At 32.0% G+C, this 22,825-nt stretch overlaps 1 protein-coding gene across 1 annotated transcript; it reads right to left on the bottom strand.

Annotated features, from left to right (window-relative positions):
* Positions 1–1,980: 1,980 nt before the first annotated feature.
* On the bottom strand, positions 1,981–4,265 carry LOC130441200 (protein Spindly-like). Its single transcript, XM_056774768.1, has 2 exons — positions 4,011–4,265; positions 1,981–3,538 (listed from the first exon to the last, which is right to left on the bottom strand). Exons 1-2 carry the CDS (start codon positions 4,146–4,148, stop codon positions 2,396–2,398), a joined length of 1,281 nt encoding a protein of 426 aa, XP_056630746.1. The 5' UTR covers positions 4,149–4,265; the 3' UTR covers positions 1,981–2,395.
* Between the last annotated feature and the right edge of the window lie 18,560 nt (positions 4,266–22,825).

The raw sequence follows: 22,825 nt of genomic DNA, 5'->3' as shown, positions 1-22,825 counted from the left end.
CACACCGGTTTCTTCAAAAGTGAGGTAACAAACACCAGCCATAGTTTGAAACATGGGTTTTCAAAGTGCTGTTTACTAAAAACAGGACGTTTTTTCTGGGAAGGAAATGAAACTTCAATCCCTCAAAAATTTTAAGAATGCGATCAATAGCTAGGCCAAGAGTCAAAAAACGGATGTTCCCTTGTTCTAATAATTTTGAAAATTCCACTCCAGCAAATCCACAGAATTTCTTCAATTTCTCTGTTCGCACTGTGTATATGTGGAAGTACTTGTACACCTTACTTACACATTCACTAACTGACAGAGACAGAGACAGACACGCCATTAGCCTCCAACACAGGAGAAGGGATGAGGGAGAGGAAAATGACCTTTGCACCATCCCAATGCCCAAAAATTACACATATCCTGACGCCAACTCGACTCAGCGTATGAGCAGTAGGCGCAATAGAGCTTAACAAACATAAATTAGCATACATTTTTTCGAAATCTACATGAGGATTTATTTCATTATTGATATTCTAGAAGTGAATCTAAATTTTACCTAATGTGTAATAAGAAATTAGCAAGTAACAGTTTTTACTTATTTTATAAAACTCAAGTAATTCAAATTTTCGTAATACTGGCAAAAAACGGGGCTTTTCGTAAACCGACGAGACAACCAGAAAAACCTAATAACGGGATTGTCCCGTTAAAAACGGGACGTATGGCCAGCTTAAGAGCGCTTGTAGATGTCCGTTTCTTTCACCGGTCAACGGACCGTGTTTTTTGCCGGATTAGCGGTGGTGTATGATTTATAATGGATATGTGTACATGCACCGGACATGGATCCGGCGAACAATATACGCCGGATGCACCACCGTCGCTTCCTCTCAGCGCAACGGACACCATTCGGGCGTAAGAAAGTGCGGTCATCGACGCCTGTTTTCTGCCGTCTACCTGCGTTATTTTATGGCGACTATTGACATGGAATAAAAGTTAAAAGGTTTCTTTCTTCAACCTAAAGTAACTGTAAAATTTAGTTTTATATTCTCCCAACTGTGTAAAAAGAGTATGAAATGCATGATATAATTCGAGTATTTTTTCTTATTGTACATTTCACATGTGCGTAATCTCTGACTACCAGTTTAAAACTATTAACTAGCGCATGTAAGGTAACATCCATCCGGTAAAAAAAATATATGTATACAAGGATAGCCGTTTATTGACGGTCCGCTGTCCAGTGAAAAAAATGGACTTCTACAAGCGCTCTAACTCTAATCATTTTAAAGAATTTTCATAGTTCCGGACATTAAAATGAGTTGAAAAAATATGGACCAAGTCCACATCAAATGATAAATAGTAAAAATCTTCAGGTATTTCAATAGGAAAATCCAATATAAAATGACAAATATACTGATTTTTTGTGATCAAATTTACAAGATAAAAAACTTTATGAAATATGTTTGGGTATAAAGTAAGAAATGGAAGATTGATCATTTTATAATTATGCAATACTTTCAATTAAATCGTGAACTATGTATTTGTGTACAGAATAAGTTCTTTACCTTAAGTATCAATACAATTTTATATTATGAACAAAATACACATTTAATGAATATTATGTGAGTATACTCTTAATATATTTTTCCTTTTAAGTGGGCTCAGAATTTAAAAACAATTATACAGTCCGCTTAATGGTGAGCCTTAAGGTTGAAAAATGGTGATTTATAAAAGACAACCTGTAAATTTAAAAGACCTTAAATAGTAAATTGTTGGTACATGTTTTAGTATAAATAAGACAAGATACGAATTTTTTTTTAAATATATACTAATTTATGTAAAATCCATTTCACAAATTTTATTGTTGATATTTGAAATTTAAAAATAATGAAGCATTAATTTATTTATATATTATGTATTGAAAACCACTGAGATAAGAGGTTGATGTATTAAGAAGAGCATCAATTGATTCAAGTGCCATTTGATAAGAAAAAGTTTATATTAGTTTCTACATTCAATTTATTTGTTTCCAAGTTGAATGTTAAAATTATAACATTGGACATATGATATTGTTCAATCTTTTATTAACTTCAATGCAACTTTTAGATCAATTTCCCGTCTTAATTTCGACATATATTAATTGTTTCCCACTAACAAAAGGTAACCGAATTGGCATTGGCAATATTCATACTGAACTCACTGTTTACAGTACCACTACACCTACACTCACAATTAACTGTCTAACTGGCGTTTCGATAACTAAATCATCATCTTCAGACAATGAAGGTAAACTGATTACCTTTATTAGTGTAGTGGTAGTGTTAACAGTGTGTTCAACATTAACAAAAGGTGTCAATGCACTCATACATATTATCAATACTATAAGTAACATAATTTATTACTAAATTTATACAGTTCAACTTTCATAGGTACATGGTTTTTTCAAATCAAGTAAATGATTTTTAATAGTTTTAAATCTTAGATTTTCTGCATCTTTTATCTTGACATATTCATTTTGAAAATGCTCTTTCAATTTCCTTATATCATTTTCATATTGGGCGATGTCATGTTTGAATTGTAAATTACTAGATAATACTTCTCTTTTACTGTTAGATATTTCTTCTTTTTGTTTTTGTAATGTAAATGTCAATTCCTCAAATTCTTGCTGAATGTCTTCAATTATTTTATTCAGCTCTGAATATGCAGCTAAATAACAGCCCTCAATATCAATCAGTTTTTTTCTTTCATTGTTTTGAGTAGATTTAAGAAGGCGCAGTTCAGCATCTAATTTTTCTTTTTGGGTTTTCAGGTCTTTCAATTGTATATCCATTGAAATATGTTGATTTACCATATCAGAATTGAAATTATCAGGTATAGCTTTCAAACAGCGACTAAAGTGATCTAAGATTTTTGATTCGTACGTAAGTACATCCTCCATGTGTATAACATCATTTCTTAATGTCTCATTTTCAGATTTCAATTGTTCTTCAAGCTTTTTCAAATTTGAGTATTCTTCTTCCGTTATCATTTCTTCTAAGCATTGTTTTTCTCTGGCTGATAAAACATTTATTTGGGAAGTTGTCTTATCTACAGATATTTTTAACAATTCCAATTCTTTTTCTTTCTCTTTTATTACTAGTTCTTTTTCAGCTCTTTGTGCACAATATTCTGCATGTAAATTCTCCGTTGCTTCAATATTTTTTTGTAATCTTTCCTTATCTTCCAACAGTCTGATTTTTTTCTCTACATATTTTGTGATATCATTGCTGATTTCAATTTTCTGCTCATTTAATTTATCATTGTCTTCACGCATTTTTGTTATATCTCCACTAATTTTTTCAAAATCATGGAATATATTTTCAAAGTATGTTAAGAAATGATTGCAGATACAAAAAAAACTTTTTGTTCTAATGTATGTGGGTTGACAAATATCTCCTAGGAGAAATTGAATATCTGCACGTTTGAATAATACGTTAAATTTTTGCATTTTAAACAACACCAATTCTTCTGGACTTAGATCTGTTTTGGCCTCTCCGTAAAATCCTATTGTATCTAAAATCTAAAAGGAAAAAATATTCGAGAATAAATAACAAACAAAAAGTTAATTTTAAAAGTGAAAAGGAAGATGCTAACTTTTTCTGAGAATGAAGATTGGAATAAGATGAGGAAGGAGCCTTCTCAGTGAAGAAAATATTTATAGGCCAATTGCATCTTTGGATAAAATAGATTTTTTCAGAAAATTGGTCTAACATTGCTGTTAGAATAATTTAGCTGTTGCTCATGTTATGGATAGAATTAGACCATAGTCTGCCTAGTAATTTATCGTTTATCATGCATAATAGACTCAATTACTTGTCCTAAACTCATCAGAATTTGAAGAGAATATATGATATTAGACATAGTACCAAGATACCAAATAATATATTTGATATATATCCTCATCTATATAGGATAATTTCAGATATACATATAAGTGTTTTATGAATAAAAAGATGTGTTCATAGTATATTACTATTGAATAATTGACTTACTTTTTCTTCGCAGTCCATCAAAAAACTGGTATAAAATTGAAATACTTTGTCTGGAGTTGGACGTTGAAGATTTTCTTGTGTGAAGCTAAGATCAGGCCAACGCTCTTTAATTTGTTCAATTAAATTTTCGTCAGGCATTGTAGTTTATAACTTTAATAAATTAACCTTCCTATTTCATTTAAAAACACGAAGGTTATAGAACTGTCATTATTCTGTGCGTACAACTCCTATACGCATAGACTAATTTTTTAGCCTATCAAAAGAAGATTCTACTCAAAAAGCCGTTAAAACCATAGAGAGCGGAAAAGTATAGAGGTTCAACTTAAATGACTCTATCTAATACGTAACCAGTTACTAGTAACTATAAATAAAAGATCTTCAATTTCTTATTTCTTAGACCTTTTGATGCATTGATAGAAGATCTTAGAGCATTTGTCATATTATTCAAGGAACTAAACCGTTGAGCAGCTGTTATAAAAATCTAGTGGTACCTTGGTGGTACATACAAGGATGTGGTTGATATCGTCTTACAAATTCCACACATTTTAGAGCGGAGTCCTTTTAATTTGTGCTAAAGTTAGTGGAATTTAAACGTGAAAAACGTGATCAGATATGGATACAGAGCCACACTAGGAATATGTTGAATTTACTGTGCTCTGTGAGCAGACGTTAAGTTTTAGCTTTTCAGGAGAAAAATTATTGAGTTTGTTTATGAGTTTATTTATTCTTTAAAAAGAACTAGATTACTTTTTGTTTAGTTTATTTAAACGAAATTCTTTTCATTAAACTCAAAAAGTGTTGCATTATAAATTGATAAATGTAGTAGTATTTGGTCTAGATGCTTTTTAAAGAATAACGAGACAGGGGTCCGCTTCATAGCGTGTTGAGTTTGTAGCGTACGAGGATGTATTGATATCTAGTTAGCCTAGACCAGTTCCATGCATAAACAAAACATAGCAACGAACAATAACTTATTAGAAGTGTCAGTGTAAAGTTTGACGTCAAAAAAGTAAACCAGACTTACGCAATAAATTAAAAGAAAAAAATGTCCACCGAGATTGTGAAAATCGAAAAATTGGAGTATCGAACCCTCATCAAGTACCTGTATTTAAAAAAGTTAAGCGGTAAGCAGATTTACGAAGATATACTTAATACCCTTGGTGATCAATGCCCTTCGTATGTGACCGTGAAAAATTGGACTGCAAGCTTCAAAAGAGGTAAATTTTCCATTGAAGATGATGACCGATCGGGAAGGTCAGTTTCTGTGTCATCCCCCGAAAATATCTATGCAATTCATGACATGATTTTATCAGACCGTCGAATTGAGTTAAAACGGATATCTGAAGCACTGAATATTTCATACGAAGTCTTCCATCATATAATTTACGTCAATTTAGACATGAGAAAAATTGCTGCAAAATGGATCGCGTAGAAGCATCGCGTTCGCTTTGAAAACGATGTAGACTTCTTAAACCAAATTGTTACTATGGATGAGACTTAAGTACATTTCTACGATCCAGAAACGATGCAATAATCGATGGAATGGCGAGACTCTGGTTCTCCAAGACCTAAGAAGTTTCGTGTCCAAAAATCTGCTGGAAAAGTTCTTGCTTCAGTTTTTTGAGATTGCCATGGAGTAATCATGATTGATATTTTGAATAAGGATACAACAATGATTAGAGATTACTCTTCGACATTACTGACAACTCTACAGGAAAAAATTAAAGAGAAAAGACGCGGAAAGCTATGCAAAGGTGTTTTGTTTTTGTAGGACAACGTCCCTGTACACAAATCTCATATTGCCATGCAAAAAATTCGTGATTTAAGGTTTGAATTACTAGAACACCTCCCTTATTCACGAGATTTGGCTCTGTCCGACTATCATCTCTTTCCTTAACTGAAAAAAAGGCAGAGCAAGAAGAAACATTTTTTTTAAAGGTCTAGAGACGTTGCAGGTTCGCAGTAATAAATGTATCCAATTAAGAGGAGAATATGTTGAATAATAAAATATCTTGACATTGAAATTTTGTTTGGTTCTATAGTAGGTAAAGAATTTTTCAATATATCCTCTGATGTACTACCATACGATTCCGCTAGGGTTTCACAACAGTTTCTCTTCGGTTAGCGGCTTTTTATGCTTATTTAGAAGTTTAAAAAGCGTACGTTTTACAAAATATTTTTCGCTGTATTACACGTGTTGTATTGTACAATACAACATTTTCTGATTAATGAGATAGATTTAGTGCGCCTCTTTCAATAGTCTAAATGATTTTTCTAACAGTTAAAAAGAGTTACGGTAATTGAAAAAATTAGCTTTTTCAATTGTTTGTATTTTATTTATATGATTAACATCAACATATTAAGCAACTCTTTTGAAGAAAACATCAGTATAATGGGCGAATAAGTTACAAAATCCAAAATTAATATTAGCCATTCTGGATATTATTTTAGAGCTGATTTTTTGCAGGATGTCTTGGATTTTATATGAGTAGATACATTTTACTTAGTTGACAAAAGTGACGTAATATTTTCTTTATTAACTGGGTGTCCACTTAACTAAAATAAAATTACACTTTATAAACTAATTTATATTAGATTCACTCTAGTAGATTTGAAAACTAGGTGAGTTATGATATGCTTCCGCATGTTGTTGCGCCATTTCTAGCGACCTAGCTGAATCAATAGCTTGTGACAGCTTCAAAGTATTGTATTCCAAAAGTCTTTGCTTTATACATGATGAACTTAGACGTTCTATATAAGAATCTCTGTTTTTATTATTAGAAACAGTTTGAAAATTGCAATACCTGCTCATCTGTATTAAAATATGTACTTTTTTCCTCAGGTACATCCTCTGTTTTGTTTTAATCGAGATGTCCACTGAGTGGTATTGAGAGAGTTGGATTATTTTTCTTCTTTTTTTTAACGGTATATACCTATGCTTGTGAATTAAGATGTTTTCTAGCCATTTTTTGAAAATAACTATTTGCTAATATACTGTTATAAGTTTAATACAGGCACTTGTTTGACGCAAAGTAGTAACATGAACATTTAGTAGCAAAAGCGTTTACAAGTCGATGATGTATCATATTTCTATTTATCGATGTAGAATTGAATAAAAAGACAAACAACACAGTAAACAAAGCTCTCGCCAAATTCAACTTTTAGTAGGTCAGTTACTCACGTTACGTCAATTATACCGTTGTCTCTTTTCACGATTACTACTGTGAATTTAAAGAAACCATTACATATGTCTTGTAGTTGGTCTTGTGAAGAGAGCAATCGATCTTATTTTGTTATGTTTGATTTCTATGGATAGAATAAGATAGTATATAGAAAAAATGTGCTCGATAAATCGTAGATTGGGTAACGTAATGGAAGACCTCTACCGTTTCTAATTTATTATTGGATAAACATTTTCTTCAAATTCTTTCAATTTGAAACATTCTGCCAAAATATTTTTAGCCCTGTAACGAATCGGGCAGAACAACAGAAAACTATGCAAAATAGATCTAACAAAATTAAAAAGTCGAATATTTGAAGCAAAGAAATCGAGTTTGGCAGATTTCTGTGAAAAAACTGGAAAGAGACAGCAAAGGAAATCAGAAATTGGTTCAAAAAACATGTAGATCTTTAGAAAATGATAAGAAACGGGACGAAACACACATAAAAGATGAAATTGGTATAATTTTAACAGAGGAGGCAATAATAATAAAAAGGGAAAAGTCGTATTTCAAGCAACTACTGATGGGAACAGAAGATAACATTGAGGAAATTGATAAAATAAATGAAAAAGAGGACCACGATGGAAATGAAGAAAAATTAACGAAGTATGAAGTTATTGAAGCGATCAAATGTTTGAAAAATGGAAAAGATGCGGATGTCTACATCGAGTTCTAAAAAAATATGTTTTAAAGGATTAATTTTAAAATGACCTAGACAAATATTTAGTTTTTTAACCGCCGCATATTTCAGAGCACGTAAAACTTTGAAATCTGATATATTTAATTTCTATATCACTCAATTTTACGTAACCTCAGTTAAAAAATGTAATTAATGCTGACAGGTAATTTTAGTGTTTCTCCCTTTCACATCAAACTATTCGGAAACAATTTAGTTTGGTAGTTGTGAAGTAGAGCAATGCAAGGATATTCACCACATAATATTATTCGGTTGCGTACATTACATGAGAATTTTGCAAATGCTAGTGCAATTGTAAGAAATTCAAAAAAACTTTTTATACGGTTACAAATTATTGCAATCGAAACCGCACTTGAACTTTTTCAATCGCAAGGAATCTTTTGGAATTAGACGTTGTATTTTCCTTCCAATTCAAATATTCCCCCTATTGACAAGAGAAATCTGTGCAAGTGGAAGTTAATACATCTGCTTTGGTTCAGTTCTTTTTCGAGCTTTTAAACTTCTTTCGAAGCTGAAAAGTTTCAAAATATCTATTATTGGATTCTTAGAATTAGTTTGTTAGTTAGACCAGTTAGAAATTCTATTATTCGAGATTTCAAAGGATCGAGATTTTTTCAAAAGGAAAAATATACGTCAGTGATTCGGTCAAACAACTAGTTAACTCTTCCGAGCTGCAGTGAACAAAATTATCATAGCCAACATGATCGCCAACGTCCGATAACGGACTCGGCACTATAAGAAGAAGATAGAAATAAATTATCAAACCTGTTCAAAAAACTAATCAAATCATTTGATTTTTCATGGCTTACTTAAATAAAAATTGTTCCTATACTCGAATTCCCTCATTTCCTCAATTATTATTCTCTTGTTTCGAATCTTAATAAAGCAAAATGCTTGTTTCTCCCTGTATCCCCTGCCGTTTAATTATTAGAAAGGTTGTCGCTCTATCTCTTGCGGGGTCTTAAATCCTTCGGCGCCCTATGGGCCACTTGTCTCTAGCTATTTTGACCATTCTGTCTTCATTCATTCGACTTATGTGTTCGTTCCACTATCTCTTCCCAATATCCATTCGTTTACGTTGTCAATCTTACATGTTCTTTTAATGTCCTCGCTTCTCTACCTACCAAAAAGTGTTTTTCCAGCAATCCTGCGCACTATTTTCATTTCCATGGATTCCAATTTTCTCTTTGTGTTCGATCTGTATGGTTTGGTTTTCGCTGTGTACGTTAAAATAGGCCGGATGACAGCCTTGCAGATTCGGGATTTGGTGTCGATTTCGAAATATTTGTTTCGGAAGATTGTATCGTTCAGGTAAGCTGAGGTTCGTGCTGCTTTTGCCGCTTGGTTTCTTACCTCCGCTTTGATATCCCCGTATCCTGATATTTCCATTCTTAGATATTTAAATTTCATCTCTTGTATAATTTCATCATCTACAACCAGTTTGAGTATGATAGGTGTTATTCAGGTGGTCATACATTTCGTTTTTGGTGCAGATATCTTCATTTTCAAAATTTTTGCCGTTGAGTTGAATTTGAATAGTAATCTCTGTAAGTCATATTTCTGCAATCAGAACAGCATTATCGGCATAGCATAGGATCTTGACGTCTTTGTTCCCCATATCATACCCCTCCAGGTTACGAGTGCTTTTTATTAATTCGTCTATAGCGATGTTGAACAATAAGAGAATCTCCTTGTCGAATAGTACAAACTATTTTAAAATTGAATTAATTTTCTGCTAGAATCAGAATTTTCCACTGCGCATCCGCAGAAGGTACGACCATTGGAGCAGCTGATCCGCCCTTAAAAATATATTTTTATGAATAAAGCTATTTACGCTTTGATTTATTCAAAATGTTGCCATTTTTCTGCCACCAGTATACGTTTTTCTAGAGCACGGTTTTTCTCATTTTCTTCAGTTTTTTGGGGGTGCAAATAATTTTATAGTATTTTTCTGGTATATACTGTGTATATTACGAGAGAATCTTGATTAAAATGCGCTCATTCCTTATAAAGGAAGGATCTGTCAGCATAAGTTTTCTTGCCGAAAGGGTTTACGTGAGGCAGTGAAAACATACACACATTAAGTCGTTCAGACAACCAAAAAGACAAGAGTGTATAACAAACAGGCTAACTCTTAATAAAAAGATAAGACCTATCTACAGAATCTCCCAGGGGAAAGAAAGGGAGTCTACGTGGGAAACTGCGATGTGAACGAGGATGAGGACCTGTCAAAATGACAGGGGGTGGAGGAATGTCCTTCTTTGCATCCATCCGTACATTCATTCTGGGTGTGTGCGTGTGTGTTTATACAGTTCCACTTGATGCTCGTGTTTTGAGTCTTTGATTATGTATTTTGTTACTTGATATTAAGGGATTTATTGTGAAGTTGAATAATAACACGTTTTATTTAGATTATTTCTATTAAAACTCGATATATCTACATTTCACGTAGTAAGGCAATAAGTCCTCTTACAATAACTTATTTCTATTATAATATGATTACAACTAATAAATTTCCATATTTTTTCTAATCTTTAGTGATGATATATATAAATTTGAAAGTTTATTAGTTTTGAGGTAGCACTATGGACTACTACTACTACGCGACAATAACATTTAAATTTACCAGTATTTTATGAAGAATGTCAAATTAGTTGTTTTGGTTCAGACCCCCAATCGATGTCGATTTGTTTACAACAGAAAACATTGTTATGATCCATCTGAAAATATGTGATCTGTGGTAGAGAATCCTCGTACATCCATTTCCAAAACTGCATTACAATATGATATTACTGTAAGTTGGATCTATAAAATTACTGGAGTTATACTAATCCTAGGGTTACCTAAAACTTTTGTGTACAAGACAAAATGTAACGAAAAACTGAAGATATATATTCAAAAAATATTTTAGTATTACGTCAAAGACAGTCATATTGTAACATGACGTCAGAATACTAGTCTGAAACGGATCCTAGTACGCATGGCCCACAGACCATCCGTTTCAGACTTGGACACTCAATGTTAATTTTTTAAACAGTTTTCAGCGCCCCCAAGTTGCAATAAGAATGAACTAAACGAAAAAAGCCGGCTTATCTGTGTGTGTGTTTTCTTTTTTCTTATTTTTTTTCTTTTTTTATTTAGAAGGAATATTGGGAATTAAGAAATTGTAGAATTTTCAGGTAAGTGAAAAATTATTTATTCCGAGATTTCAGAATTCCAGAAATCAATTATGGTTTTCTCAGAGTATTGCCGAAATGTTGGTTTTATATCCAAATAAATAATTTTTCACTTCACTGAAAATTCCACAATGTTTATGTAATTTACATATATATAAAGAAATGAATAATGTTCTATGTAATATTTATTTGAAAATAAATTAAAATTACAAAATACTATTTACCAAATTTGTCATACAGAGCAGCCACATGCTTGCAGACGATATGTTTACATCGATATTGATTGGTTGCATCATCGATTACACTGAGCAATTCATTAGTCTTGTCTTTGCAAAAAAAATTTAAATTAGCGCTAGCAGCGTCAACTACCTTGTCTAAGAAGTAAACAAAACTCGGTTTCAGATCTCCCATTTGAGTGTCACATCTTGCTTTGGCTTCTCTGACTCTCATTTCTCAACGCTTCCCTGTTGCGATCTTCAGCAAACTGTAGTTAACAGTGCGTGCTTATAACAGTTACACGGTTTTATTGTATTTCTAGAAAGTATACACTTTGTTAAAGATATTATTTGATATTCGTTTTTTTATCCATCATGTCAAATAGTAAGGGAAGAAAATTAGGTGATGAAAACAGAACATTTAATGTAGAATGGGAGTTAGATTTTTTCTTTACTGCTGAGAAAGATTAAATGATGTGTTTGTTGTGCAATATAATGTGCAATAAAAAAGCGCATGCAAATAAACACTACTTGACTCATAAAGAACATAAATATTTCGCTTTAGAAGGTGAATCACGAGAAGTTGCATTTCAAAAGTTGAAATATGAGAAGCATCATCAGCAGGCATCTTTTAGTGCCTTTGTAAATCAAAATTCCGCTGCAGTTGCTGTTACGTATAAAATAGCACATATACTTGGAAAAAGGGGCAAACCATTTAGTGACATTGAAATAATTAAAGAATGTATTGTTGAAGCAGTGAGTATGTTAGATCCAAGAAATATCGACAAATACAAACAATTACCTCTTTCAAGAAGAACTGTAACAGATAGATAGCACAAATTAGCGCAAAATGTAACAGTCAACTTCATACAATTATACAAAATGAAGATGTTTATTTTTCAATTGCTTTAGATGAAAGCACTGATAAAACAGATTCGGCACAAGTTTTATATTCTATTCGTGCTATAACTAAAGATTTTCAATGTTACGAAGAACTTCTTGCGTTGGGTACACTAACTGGAAGAACTCGCGGAGCCGATATTTTCGAAAACTTCAAAGAAGTATGTAATAAATTACAATTGAATGTCAGTAATTTAGTCAGTGTCTGCACCAATGGCGCACCTTCCATGAGAGGCAAAACTGAATGATTCGTTGCTTTGTTGAATAAGGAAAAATTAAACTTGAAAAAATTGATATCATTTCACTGCATTTTGCATCAGCAAAATCTTTGCGCAAAATCTACCATTTTGCAAGACACTCTGGATAGAACCATTGCCATTGTCAACTATATTCGCGTAAATGCAATGCGTCATCGTGAATTTCGGCAGATGCTCTCTTTAGATGAGGAAACGTATAGTGTTGACCTACCATACTACTGCAAGGTTCGCTGGCTATCAACAGGTCAGGTTTTGATAAAAGTTTTGTCTTTGTGACGACAAATTTTAAACTTTTATCAAGAACAAGGAAAACAATGTGATCTATCAGATGAAGTATTTCTCAGAAACCTTGCATTTTTGTCTGATATGATGACAAAACCAAACAATTTAAATATTTGCCTCCAAGATGAAACGAGGTATATTTATGAAATGTGGAAAAAGATCCAAGCGTTTAGAAAAAAATTATCATTTTTCAAAACATTGCTTTGTCGATCGGAAATATCTGCACAACACTTTTCGAAACTAGCTAAAATGTTAAATGAGCAGAACTGTGAAAATAAAATATTCTATGAATATGTAGGTGTCTTGGATTGTTTAATAGAAGAGTATACTAATAGATTTTCTGATTTTGACGAGCACACTGCTGCTATGAAACTGGCATTTGAACCACATTTAATAGATATATCCGAGGCTCCTGCAGAACTACAAATGGAGTTAATTGATTTATGGGAAGATAGGATCATCAAATCCCTTTTTAATACTAAAATGGATTTACTTTCCTGCTTCGGAAGTACCTACTGTTGCGAAACAACATTTTCTCTCATGTCAAAAATAAAAACAAATTTAAGAACGCTAATTACAGAGGATGAATAATTAAAGCTGTGTGTTACGAAGCTTGATCCAAATATACAATTACTATCAAACAAAAAACAAAGCCAAATAAGTCACTTAGTGAATAAAAAAATATTTTTTATTGTATTTTTTTATAATATTTTATATGTATATTGTATTTAAAATTTTGTAGTATTAGATTTTATTTTTTCTATATAATGCAATAAATTGTTAAATCTATAGAAAAACTATAATAATTTCACAAAAGTCACTTTCTTAGGTCAATCAGCTTATGCGGCCTCTCTTATTGCTGCCTAATTTAAATGTGGTCTCTAATGGTAAAAAGGTTCCACACCTCTGATGTATACGTTTAACAGTGTCAGATCTCTTGTTTCAAATTTCCCGATTTCAGGTTGTTTTCTATATATTTTTTTTGGTTATATTTATAATTCTGTCGATAGGGCTATTAATGCTATTCTTCTAGAATTATCCCATTTTGCCAGGTTTTTTTTATCACATTCTTTATTTATAATCTAATAAAAACTAGTTGTATGTATTTCCTTTTTTATCTTTCAACGATCATTAGAACATTTACATACTAGGTAAGTAAAATTGCACAAGAATTTAGAAATCTAATCATCAAAATAACAAACATCTGTTAAAATATTTTGTAAACGTGTGTAAATAATTTTTGCTGTTTCATCAATATTTCAAATCGTCTTCTTTCATAATATTGATAATATCGTTAGTTGCCACGTAAACACTGAACTCTTGTATATTATTTCTAATCTCTGAATAAGAATAACCGAGAAATTGAGTAGGAAAAATTCATTAGAGACGGAGAGTGACCCGTCGATTATTTTTACATACAAAAATGATGTATACACAGTGTCCTAATTTATAGATATGTTGACATCGATGATTTTGTTAAATGGTAATACTTTCATTGAAATGTCTCTATTTATAGGTTATGTGAAGTTATGCATAGCTGCCAAATACCTATTCCTAACCTATTACAATATAATAAAATGTATCAACGTTATGAAAAACAAGTCAATAAATAATTGAATTTATTTCAAAACAAACGCTCATAATGTTTGTTGGCCTCTTACTATATGAGAAAATCTTGAACTACATATGGCTTTCTAAGCACATCATAAAAAGAAGTCCAAACGATTGAGATCTGGGGATCTTGATAGCTACTTAATAAGCCTTTTTTTACCTTCCCATCTGCCTAGAAATATAGCATCTAAATACCTATGAACAGGTCTTGCAGAATAGAGAGGCGCATCAATATATTGTAACCACTCTTTATTCAGGATATTAACATATAGAGGGTTAGGAAACAAATTAGCCAATGGGGACTCTAATTCTTCTGGCACGAATTACAAATTTCTTACTCTAGTGAGGATTTCTTCAAAGAATTTACTTTTCTGGGATATGTATTTTGCCTCTAATCGTCACCCCAATTCTGGTACTCAATTCTCATTACCTTCTTGCTTCGTTGTTGGTTTGTTTGAAAGTGAATCCACAATCTTGCGACACAATTTTAATTTTAAATTTGAGGTACTCAAGCACCTCAAAATCTTCCCAACAGACTTACTTATTATGAATACCTTAATGCGCTCTGAGCTTCTTCTGCCAGTTTAGATTGAAAACTTTTTTGATTAAGTACCGCCATGAAGAGAAGTCCAAATTATTGAGCTCTGGAGGTCTCAGTGACATTTTCTATTTAATCCCTCTGCCAGGAAAACAGCATCAGGATACATACTCAAGAAGGAAAGAAAATGTGGAGGTCAATCATCATGTTGAAACTATTCGAAACATTCGTATGTACAAGGTAAAAAACAAATAAGTTAGTTGCGGAATGGTTTCTTACTGATATATTCTAAATATCTTACTTCCGCTAAGAATATTGGTGTTGAAGATTGATAATCTGTTCACAAATTTGCAGTTTCTTATTTCCTCCAGTAATTTCTAGGAGATTGTAGTGTGTAACCATGTAAAGCTTTTATTCACAATGAATATTTTAAAATTATTAAAAACGACAGCAATACCATCTTTTTTTTAATATCTAGACCGTTTTTTACTAAAACGATAATGCATACAACTTGTACAATTAAAAAAAAGTGATATCCAAATTTATTTTTCTTGTCCTCAGTAAGAAGGTTTTTGATATTCATTTTTCCCATACCCTATGAAATTAACCATTATAATGATAGTGCTGTAATTTCCCAAGATAAACGTTGTCATCATATCTTTAAATGGAAATATCCTGTATATATTTTTATTGTATGTAAGAAGTTAATATAGAAAATGATATTCGACGGATCCAAGTGTTCTTCAAGAGAAAAATTATTAGTATTGGAGCTATTGTATTTATTCCAAAAACAGACTCATATTTTATATATAATAAGAAGATATTTTCACATTGATCACCTGTTCACCCATCGTAGATTCTTAATCGGAGACGGGTGAAAGTATTTGGTAAGTACTCCTGTTTAAAGAATTACCCTCTCCAAATATTAGTATATATACCCACCTTCGCTGAAGGGTAGGCATCAGTTAGTTCCGTATCGAGTTTGGTAGCAATGAAGCCTTTTTTGGTAAGACTGATATCGTTTGTCGCGATTGAAACTAATATTTTATAATTTTATAACTACATGAAATATTGAGTAACGAAAAAATGATGGAATCTTTCAGATTGTTTCCATTTTGAATATTTACTTTTATAACCCCCCTAAAATATAGGTACTTAACTTTTCACCTACAAATTTTCACCAAAAAATTTATTGAAAAAAATTATTGAAGCCTGAGAATTAATAATTAGGGATAGAAGAAACATTTTCTTAATAATATTCAACAGGCAAATGTGTTTAAAATAACAGTATCATTGTAAACGGTCAGATTTTTGTTTTTTCACTAAACACATGTATGCATAAAAATTTGTTTGTGCTTAATGAGTATTCATCCCACCTGTGATTTATACAGGGGAAACACCGAAGGGTAATAATTATAACAAATTATATAATTTCATCATTGCTAGGACCAATACAATGCCTAGCTCTTTTAGGAAGTGGTTCTGGAATCCTAATAATATTTTAGAATTTGTGTCGACTAACTTGTTTTAGTTCACAAGGAATGTTTGCTAATTGTATCATTTGGATATGTAAGAAATTCCTGGGTTGATCGTAGCAATGGCCATGATTCTAAACGATATAACTTGAGGCTCCCTTTGCAAATAGCTAAAGGTTGCTATACACATTACGGTTCACCAGCTGCAGGTAGACTGGATCGTCTGTGAAATTTCTTAATGAATTACATGAGGGATATAATCTCGAGATATTATACTATTTGGACATTTGGTAACCTAACATATTTATTTAACGGCTCTCACACGCTATCATCGACACTTTTTAGTCTATTAGTGTCCATGATTCACAGCCTTAAGCCAATATTAATTCAAAAATTGCTGCCTGAAAATTGAGTCTTCGTCTTTCTTGAGACTTTTGCTTGCTTGCATTCTCTAGTTTTTAATTAATGATGTGACCACTTCAATCACCACAACATTTCATTCATGTCTTTCATTGAAACATTTTTTCAAATCTAAAAACAGCCAGTAGTTGGGGGGACCCTTGTAGGATATCGAAATATCAACTTTGAGTAATAACTTTCTGCATCGATATTTTTGTGTTACTGTTACTTAATTATTCTGTGCAGCTCTTCAAACTTCACATACATTTTAATTTTGAACTTTATTCGATACTAATTGACGATAGAAAGTGTTCATCATCTATTTCTGTCTAAAATTATTAAATGATTGCTTCATCTATATTCTATGATTAATTAAACATTTGCGTCGATATCAATCTGCATTGAAATTCTGATAGCTTAATTGATATATATATATATATATATATATATATATATATATATATATATATATATATATATATATATATATATATATATATATATATATATATATATATATATATAATATAACATTTGGTTTTCAGATATGCGAAAACAAAATTTTATATTAAGTTTATGACAATCAGCTATGTATGTAGATATTGTGGTGTCATATATACTCCTATCCAAAGGACCTTCAGTACCTAGTACCTTCAGGTGTCCATTGAGACGACAGTGCCCCGATAGGGCTTCTGTTAGTATTCGCATATTGTTCTTACTTATGTTGATACATTTGGTTATAGTTTCCCAGAAGCTTCTGTCTCATAAATGCAATCCCAAACGGTATTGTATTTTAAAAAACTGGAGCTTGAAGCTCTAATGGCTGCTGGCTATCGGACATTGAGGTGAACTTTTATTCAAAGTTTAACTTTTTTGGTACATCATTCTGAGGCATGTCCCAGGTATGGTCTTTAGTATGGTTTTTCTTTGGTGATTGCGACTCTGAACATTCTAAGTTTTTTTCCCTAAGTTCTCCAGTAATATGTGGAAAGGTAGGAGATTTGAAATCAGTTCTAGTGCAGCTGTTAGGCATGATTTCGTGGCTCTAACTGTACATATGTGAGTCAGCCAAAAGTAAATGCTTAACTAAAAGGAACATAACTTAAATATTTCTTTGAATACAATTATTTTTGAATTTTGCTCATTTAAGTGTGTTGAAATAAACTAAATTTTTTTAGGTGGTTACGTTAGTTCTAGCAGCCACTGGTATTGTGAGATGTGAGGATAAGAAAGGAAAGAAAAGTGAAAAACGAGGTATTTTTTCGAGTGATTTCGGAAGTGGCCATAGTGGAGGCTCTAATCTAGACATTGGCCGAGGAAGCTTCGGAGGTCACGGAGGTAGAATAAAATTTATTGGGTTTATTGGGAGAACTTACGAAAATTTTGAATCAGTTAAATAAGTATATTTATATAATATATAATAATGCATCTAAATATTCCTGATTTTAGGTCTCTTCTGTTTTAAAATTAGTTTTCTTTGATAATTTTTAAAAGAAATCATTAAAAAAATTTTTTTCAACAGAATAGACCTTAAATCAAGAACATTTGGATGTATTAATATATTAAAAGATCTAAGAAATAATATATAATTTGATTGTGAAAATAAAATCTGCTGCTTATAGAATATAGACAGATTCAAGCAAGCAAAACATCTCTAAAACCTGCCTCCTATTTTGATATTTCGTAGATATTATTGTTGTTAGATATTCCAGAAAGTGGAAGGGTGGAGAGAGAAAGCTTCTATAATGACAAATAAAATCAATGGTATGTCCTGAAAAGCTTCGTCAATGATAAAAATATATTTCACTCTTATCATTTGGCTTGTACAGTTTTTTAGTTTAGATTTATTGGATAATAAGCAGAAAAAGAAAACATTTTTTCCTCTACTTTTACCCCCTCTCCATTAATGGAATTTTCTTCAGTTGATAAATATTGATAACCAATATAGAAACTTGGAAAATTGATTCTGGCATTATAATTTTTTCTAGGTAGTTTTGGTGGATACCAAGGAGGTAGCCTAGGAAGTGGATTAGGAGGTGGACTAGGCGGTGGACTAGGCGGGGGACTAGGTAGTGGATTAGGTGTTGGACCAGGTGGTGGATTTGGTGGTGGAAATGGTGGAGCTACTGTTACCACGGTTAGCCGTACCGTCCCAGTGCCTGTCCCCCAGCCTTATCCAGTTACAGTTAATAGACCAGTTCCTGTACCAGTACCTCATCGAGTAGAGGTTCCCATTCCAAGACCAATTCAAGTAAGTGATTTCGAAGGAACATGAACAAAAATGTTTCTCAAAAATATCCATTTATAGATATGCGTGAGTACATTATTATAACTTTCACTATATTTCAGGTTTCAGTACCAGTTGCTCAACCAGTAGAAGTACCGCGACCATACCCAGTCGTCGTTAGACGTCCAGTTCCAGTAGCAGTTCCCACTCCAGTACGTGTACCAGTTCCACAACCAGTTGGTGTGCCAGTACCTCAACCATATCCTGTCACCGTACCACAACCCGTTCCAGTGAGAGTACCACAAACCGTTGTAGTTCCAGTTGCTCAGCCTATTGTTGTTGGGGGAGGTGATGGTGGAAACAGTGGTGGTCTTAGCGGAGGATTCGGTGGGAGTTTTGGAGGTGGATTCGGCGGTGGACTTAGTGGTAGCCTAGGAGGTGGATACGGGGGTGGTTCTATTGGAGGTGACCAGTCTCTTGGTGGATATGGTAGCAGTTTATCATTGGGAAAAAATTATGGAACAGGATCATCAACATCATTTGGAAATTCACTATCCGGTTCAATCGGAGGTCATGGAGGAGCCACCAGCTATTCTACCTTTTCACATGGACACTCCAAATATTGATGATCTTAAAGACTGAGATATCTAATTTTTGAGCATGAATTTGTTTATTCATGTAACGTGTAATGTGATTTTCATATTGAATAAATAGATATTTTTTTCAATTGAATTCTATCATTTTTCTAAGAAAATTATATATAAATGAAAACGAATACTGAAAAAACATTTGCATTACATGGGATACTATTATAGAACCCTTTATTTGTCCAACATATCGTATTCCATGACCTAATTGTGATTTATGTGTAATTCTTTAAGATCAGTTTGGATACTTTGTGGATCATTCTGATCTTTTCATCTATTGATTCTATTGCGTTCAATGCCCCTGAGTTGAGACAATTGATAACAAAAGTTTTAGAGAAGTACATCCGTCTTTACTGTAAGCTGGTGACCATACATCCAAAAAATATATTGTTTTTTGACCCATTAGGTTTTTTGGAGGCTTTTTTAAGATATTGGCATTGGTGATAGCAGAAATTTTAACAAGGTGCGGGCTGATTGTGGGACTGAAGTAAATTGTACGATAAGGAAAATTGTTCAGTAAATTTTCACTCTGACGCCTCTACAGGTAGACATTAAGAAAAGCAAACTTTATACTTTTCACTGACAGTAGGAATAGTAATTCAAAATAATATTGTTGTTCTTCGTATTACATTTAGACCATGTGTGAATAAATAATTATTATTTGATTAGTATTAGTATAATCACTTTCACTGTCACTACTAATTCCGTTCAAGATAACAAAAACTCGAAGGCTGTCCGCTGAGTACCTAATACTCAATGGTATCTTAAGAGTTTACTATCCAAGTGGTTTTGTTTTGATTTCGTGTGGAAGCGACTTGACTCTTATTTGTGGGAGGGAAACTGTGCAGCTCTGGTGTATGGTGAATCTTCCTTAGATGGCGACCGTCAAAAATTGGTTTAAACATTTTCACCGTAGTCATAAGTTAATTTTTAATTAGCTACGCACAGGTATCCCGATAACGGTTACCACGGAGAATAACGTAAAACTGCTGGTGGGCGTTGCGTGAGGTATTTATTTTGTTGAATGCCAGTACTGTAACTTCGAAAGTTTTTTTATAGAGTGTATAAAGTTTACGTACCTAACTACCAAATATCAAATTTGTATTCCTTAGCAATTTTTGTGCTTGGTGCAAAATTAACATCCACTCATTTCTTATGCTAATCTTACAGTTTGAAACAACAACAAAATTATTCAAAAATATTGAATTTCTCTATTTGTTTAAAACAACTTCATAAACAAATAAACATAACATAAACTTACTAATTACTGCCTTAATTACTGCCAATGTTTGATGTCTAATAGACCAGTTAAATATGATTTGAAAAAAAAATAATCACAATTTTTTATTTATTTAATTTTGCAATAGTTATAAAAAATCATAATTTACATTACAACATTTATCGTAGGCTCCACGAAGTTTGAAATTTATGGGCCAAATATCATAACTTTCATCCCATACCATTATTAAATTAAAATTATGAATAATTGAGAATTTCAGGAGTTGGGAACTTTTTATTGGAAATTTCCTCTTCTTTAACGAGCTTTTTCAAAACTGCTCAAATTTTAATATGTTTCGAGTTATTTTTTCGTTCAAAAATATTTTACTAGAGGTTATTTCGAATCGAATGAGCTATCGCTCATATTTTTAGGACCTTTATCTTTATTTTTCACGTTTTTAAACTTTTAGACTATACTATGTCTTTCTGTTGTTCCCCTTCGATCTATGGAAGATATAAACAGGTCTTGAGAAATGAGGCGACTACCATCTTGTTAAGACATTCGAGACATTACATAAACAGAGTTAGGAAACAAATTAGCCAATTGCAGCACTAATTTCTCTTGTAAGAAATCTAAATATCATATTTAATGGAGAGATTCAGATAACTTGAATCCATATAATCCCTGCTCCAAATTCAGTTTTTTGGGAATTGAATGACCAGTGCGGATTCTCATCATCCACAGTTTGTTTCAAAAATGTAGTTGTTTATTAGGATCATCTTCCAGTAACTATTGCAGCATTGTAAGTTTGTAAAGGTGCTATTTAGATGCTTCAATAATTCATCCTATTGGTCATTGGTTAATTTTATCAAAATTAGATTTTCTTTAGCAATTAGATGTATTATAGTATTATATTTTAATATATTCACAGTAATTTTTTCATACATACCTGTTTTCATTAAATTGCCTATCTCTTGGATTTATGTATTTTGTTTTCAGAATAAACATGTGTTGCGCTTTCCCTCTTTCTTTATCTTTACATTAATATTATTTATTTCTTGTATTTCTCTAATTGGTACGGAATACAAATTCAATACTTGGAAGTTATGTACAACTTTACACACCCTATATTAATAGACATCATAATGAGAGTGTTGCCTTTTAAAAAAATATTCGATGATGTTATATTGCCCCACCGTCGCCAAAGGGTTAAGTTTGCCAGACATTAGTTTATCATCTAATATTTTGGTATAAAGTATATCATCATTTCCAAGTTTTCCTTTGTATAGAGAACTAACGGAAAAAATATGAAATATAATATTCTTTCATAGAATCAAGATATATTTCCTTTAATTTAATACTATTTTACACACAAAAAAGAAAAGTAAAACTAAGCTAAATTAATACATAATAATTTTTGAGGAAATAGACGAACCTTTGAAATCCTATACTATGCATATTCATTTTTTGTGAAATTGATTCACATAATACATAATTCAGTGCTATCTATAATTTATTCATTCCATTGATTGCTGACCTGTGAATGCCTCCAGCGTTGGTGAAAGTCCAGCAGAACAATTCCGTTTGTCATGAAGTATTTCTCACTACAAAAACCGTTTTAAATAAAAAAAAATGTTTAACATAACATTGAGTTTTGCTGTAGTTCATTTATAGTATTCAATATAACATTAATTAGATGGAATTTTAGCCAAATATTAGGTCTCTGAAAATATTAAGAATTGGGAGAATTTATAGATGTAAATGGGTTAACAGCTGATACAAAGGTCTAAGTCTCATGAATATTTATCAAAATATTTTCATTATCATATGTTAGCATCAGTAGACAATATTTTCAATAAATTATATTTTTTGGTACTGGAGGTCACCTACTCTATTAAAATTGAGAATTGTCTCATTATTAGAAATGGACAAATGATGAAATCAAACTTAA

Source organism: Diorhabda sublineata, chromosome 3 (assembly GCF_026230105.1).
Source record: "Diorhabda sublineata isolate icDioSubl1.1 chromosome 3, icDioSubl1.1, whole genome shotgun sequence".
In the NCBI taxonomy this organism is placed as follows: Eukaryota; Metazoa; Arthropoda; class Insecta; order Coleoptera; family Chrysomelidae; genus Diorhabda; species Diorhabda sublineata.
This window is presented reverse-complemented; position numbering and strand designations above follow the sequence as displayed.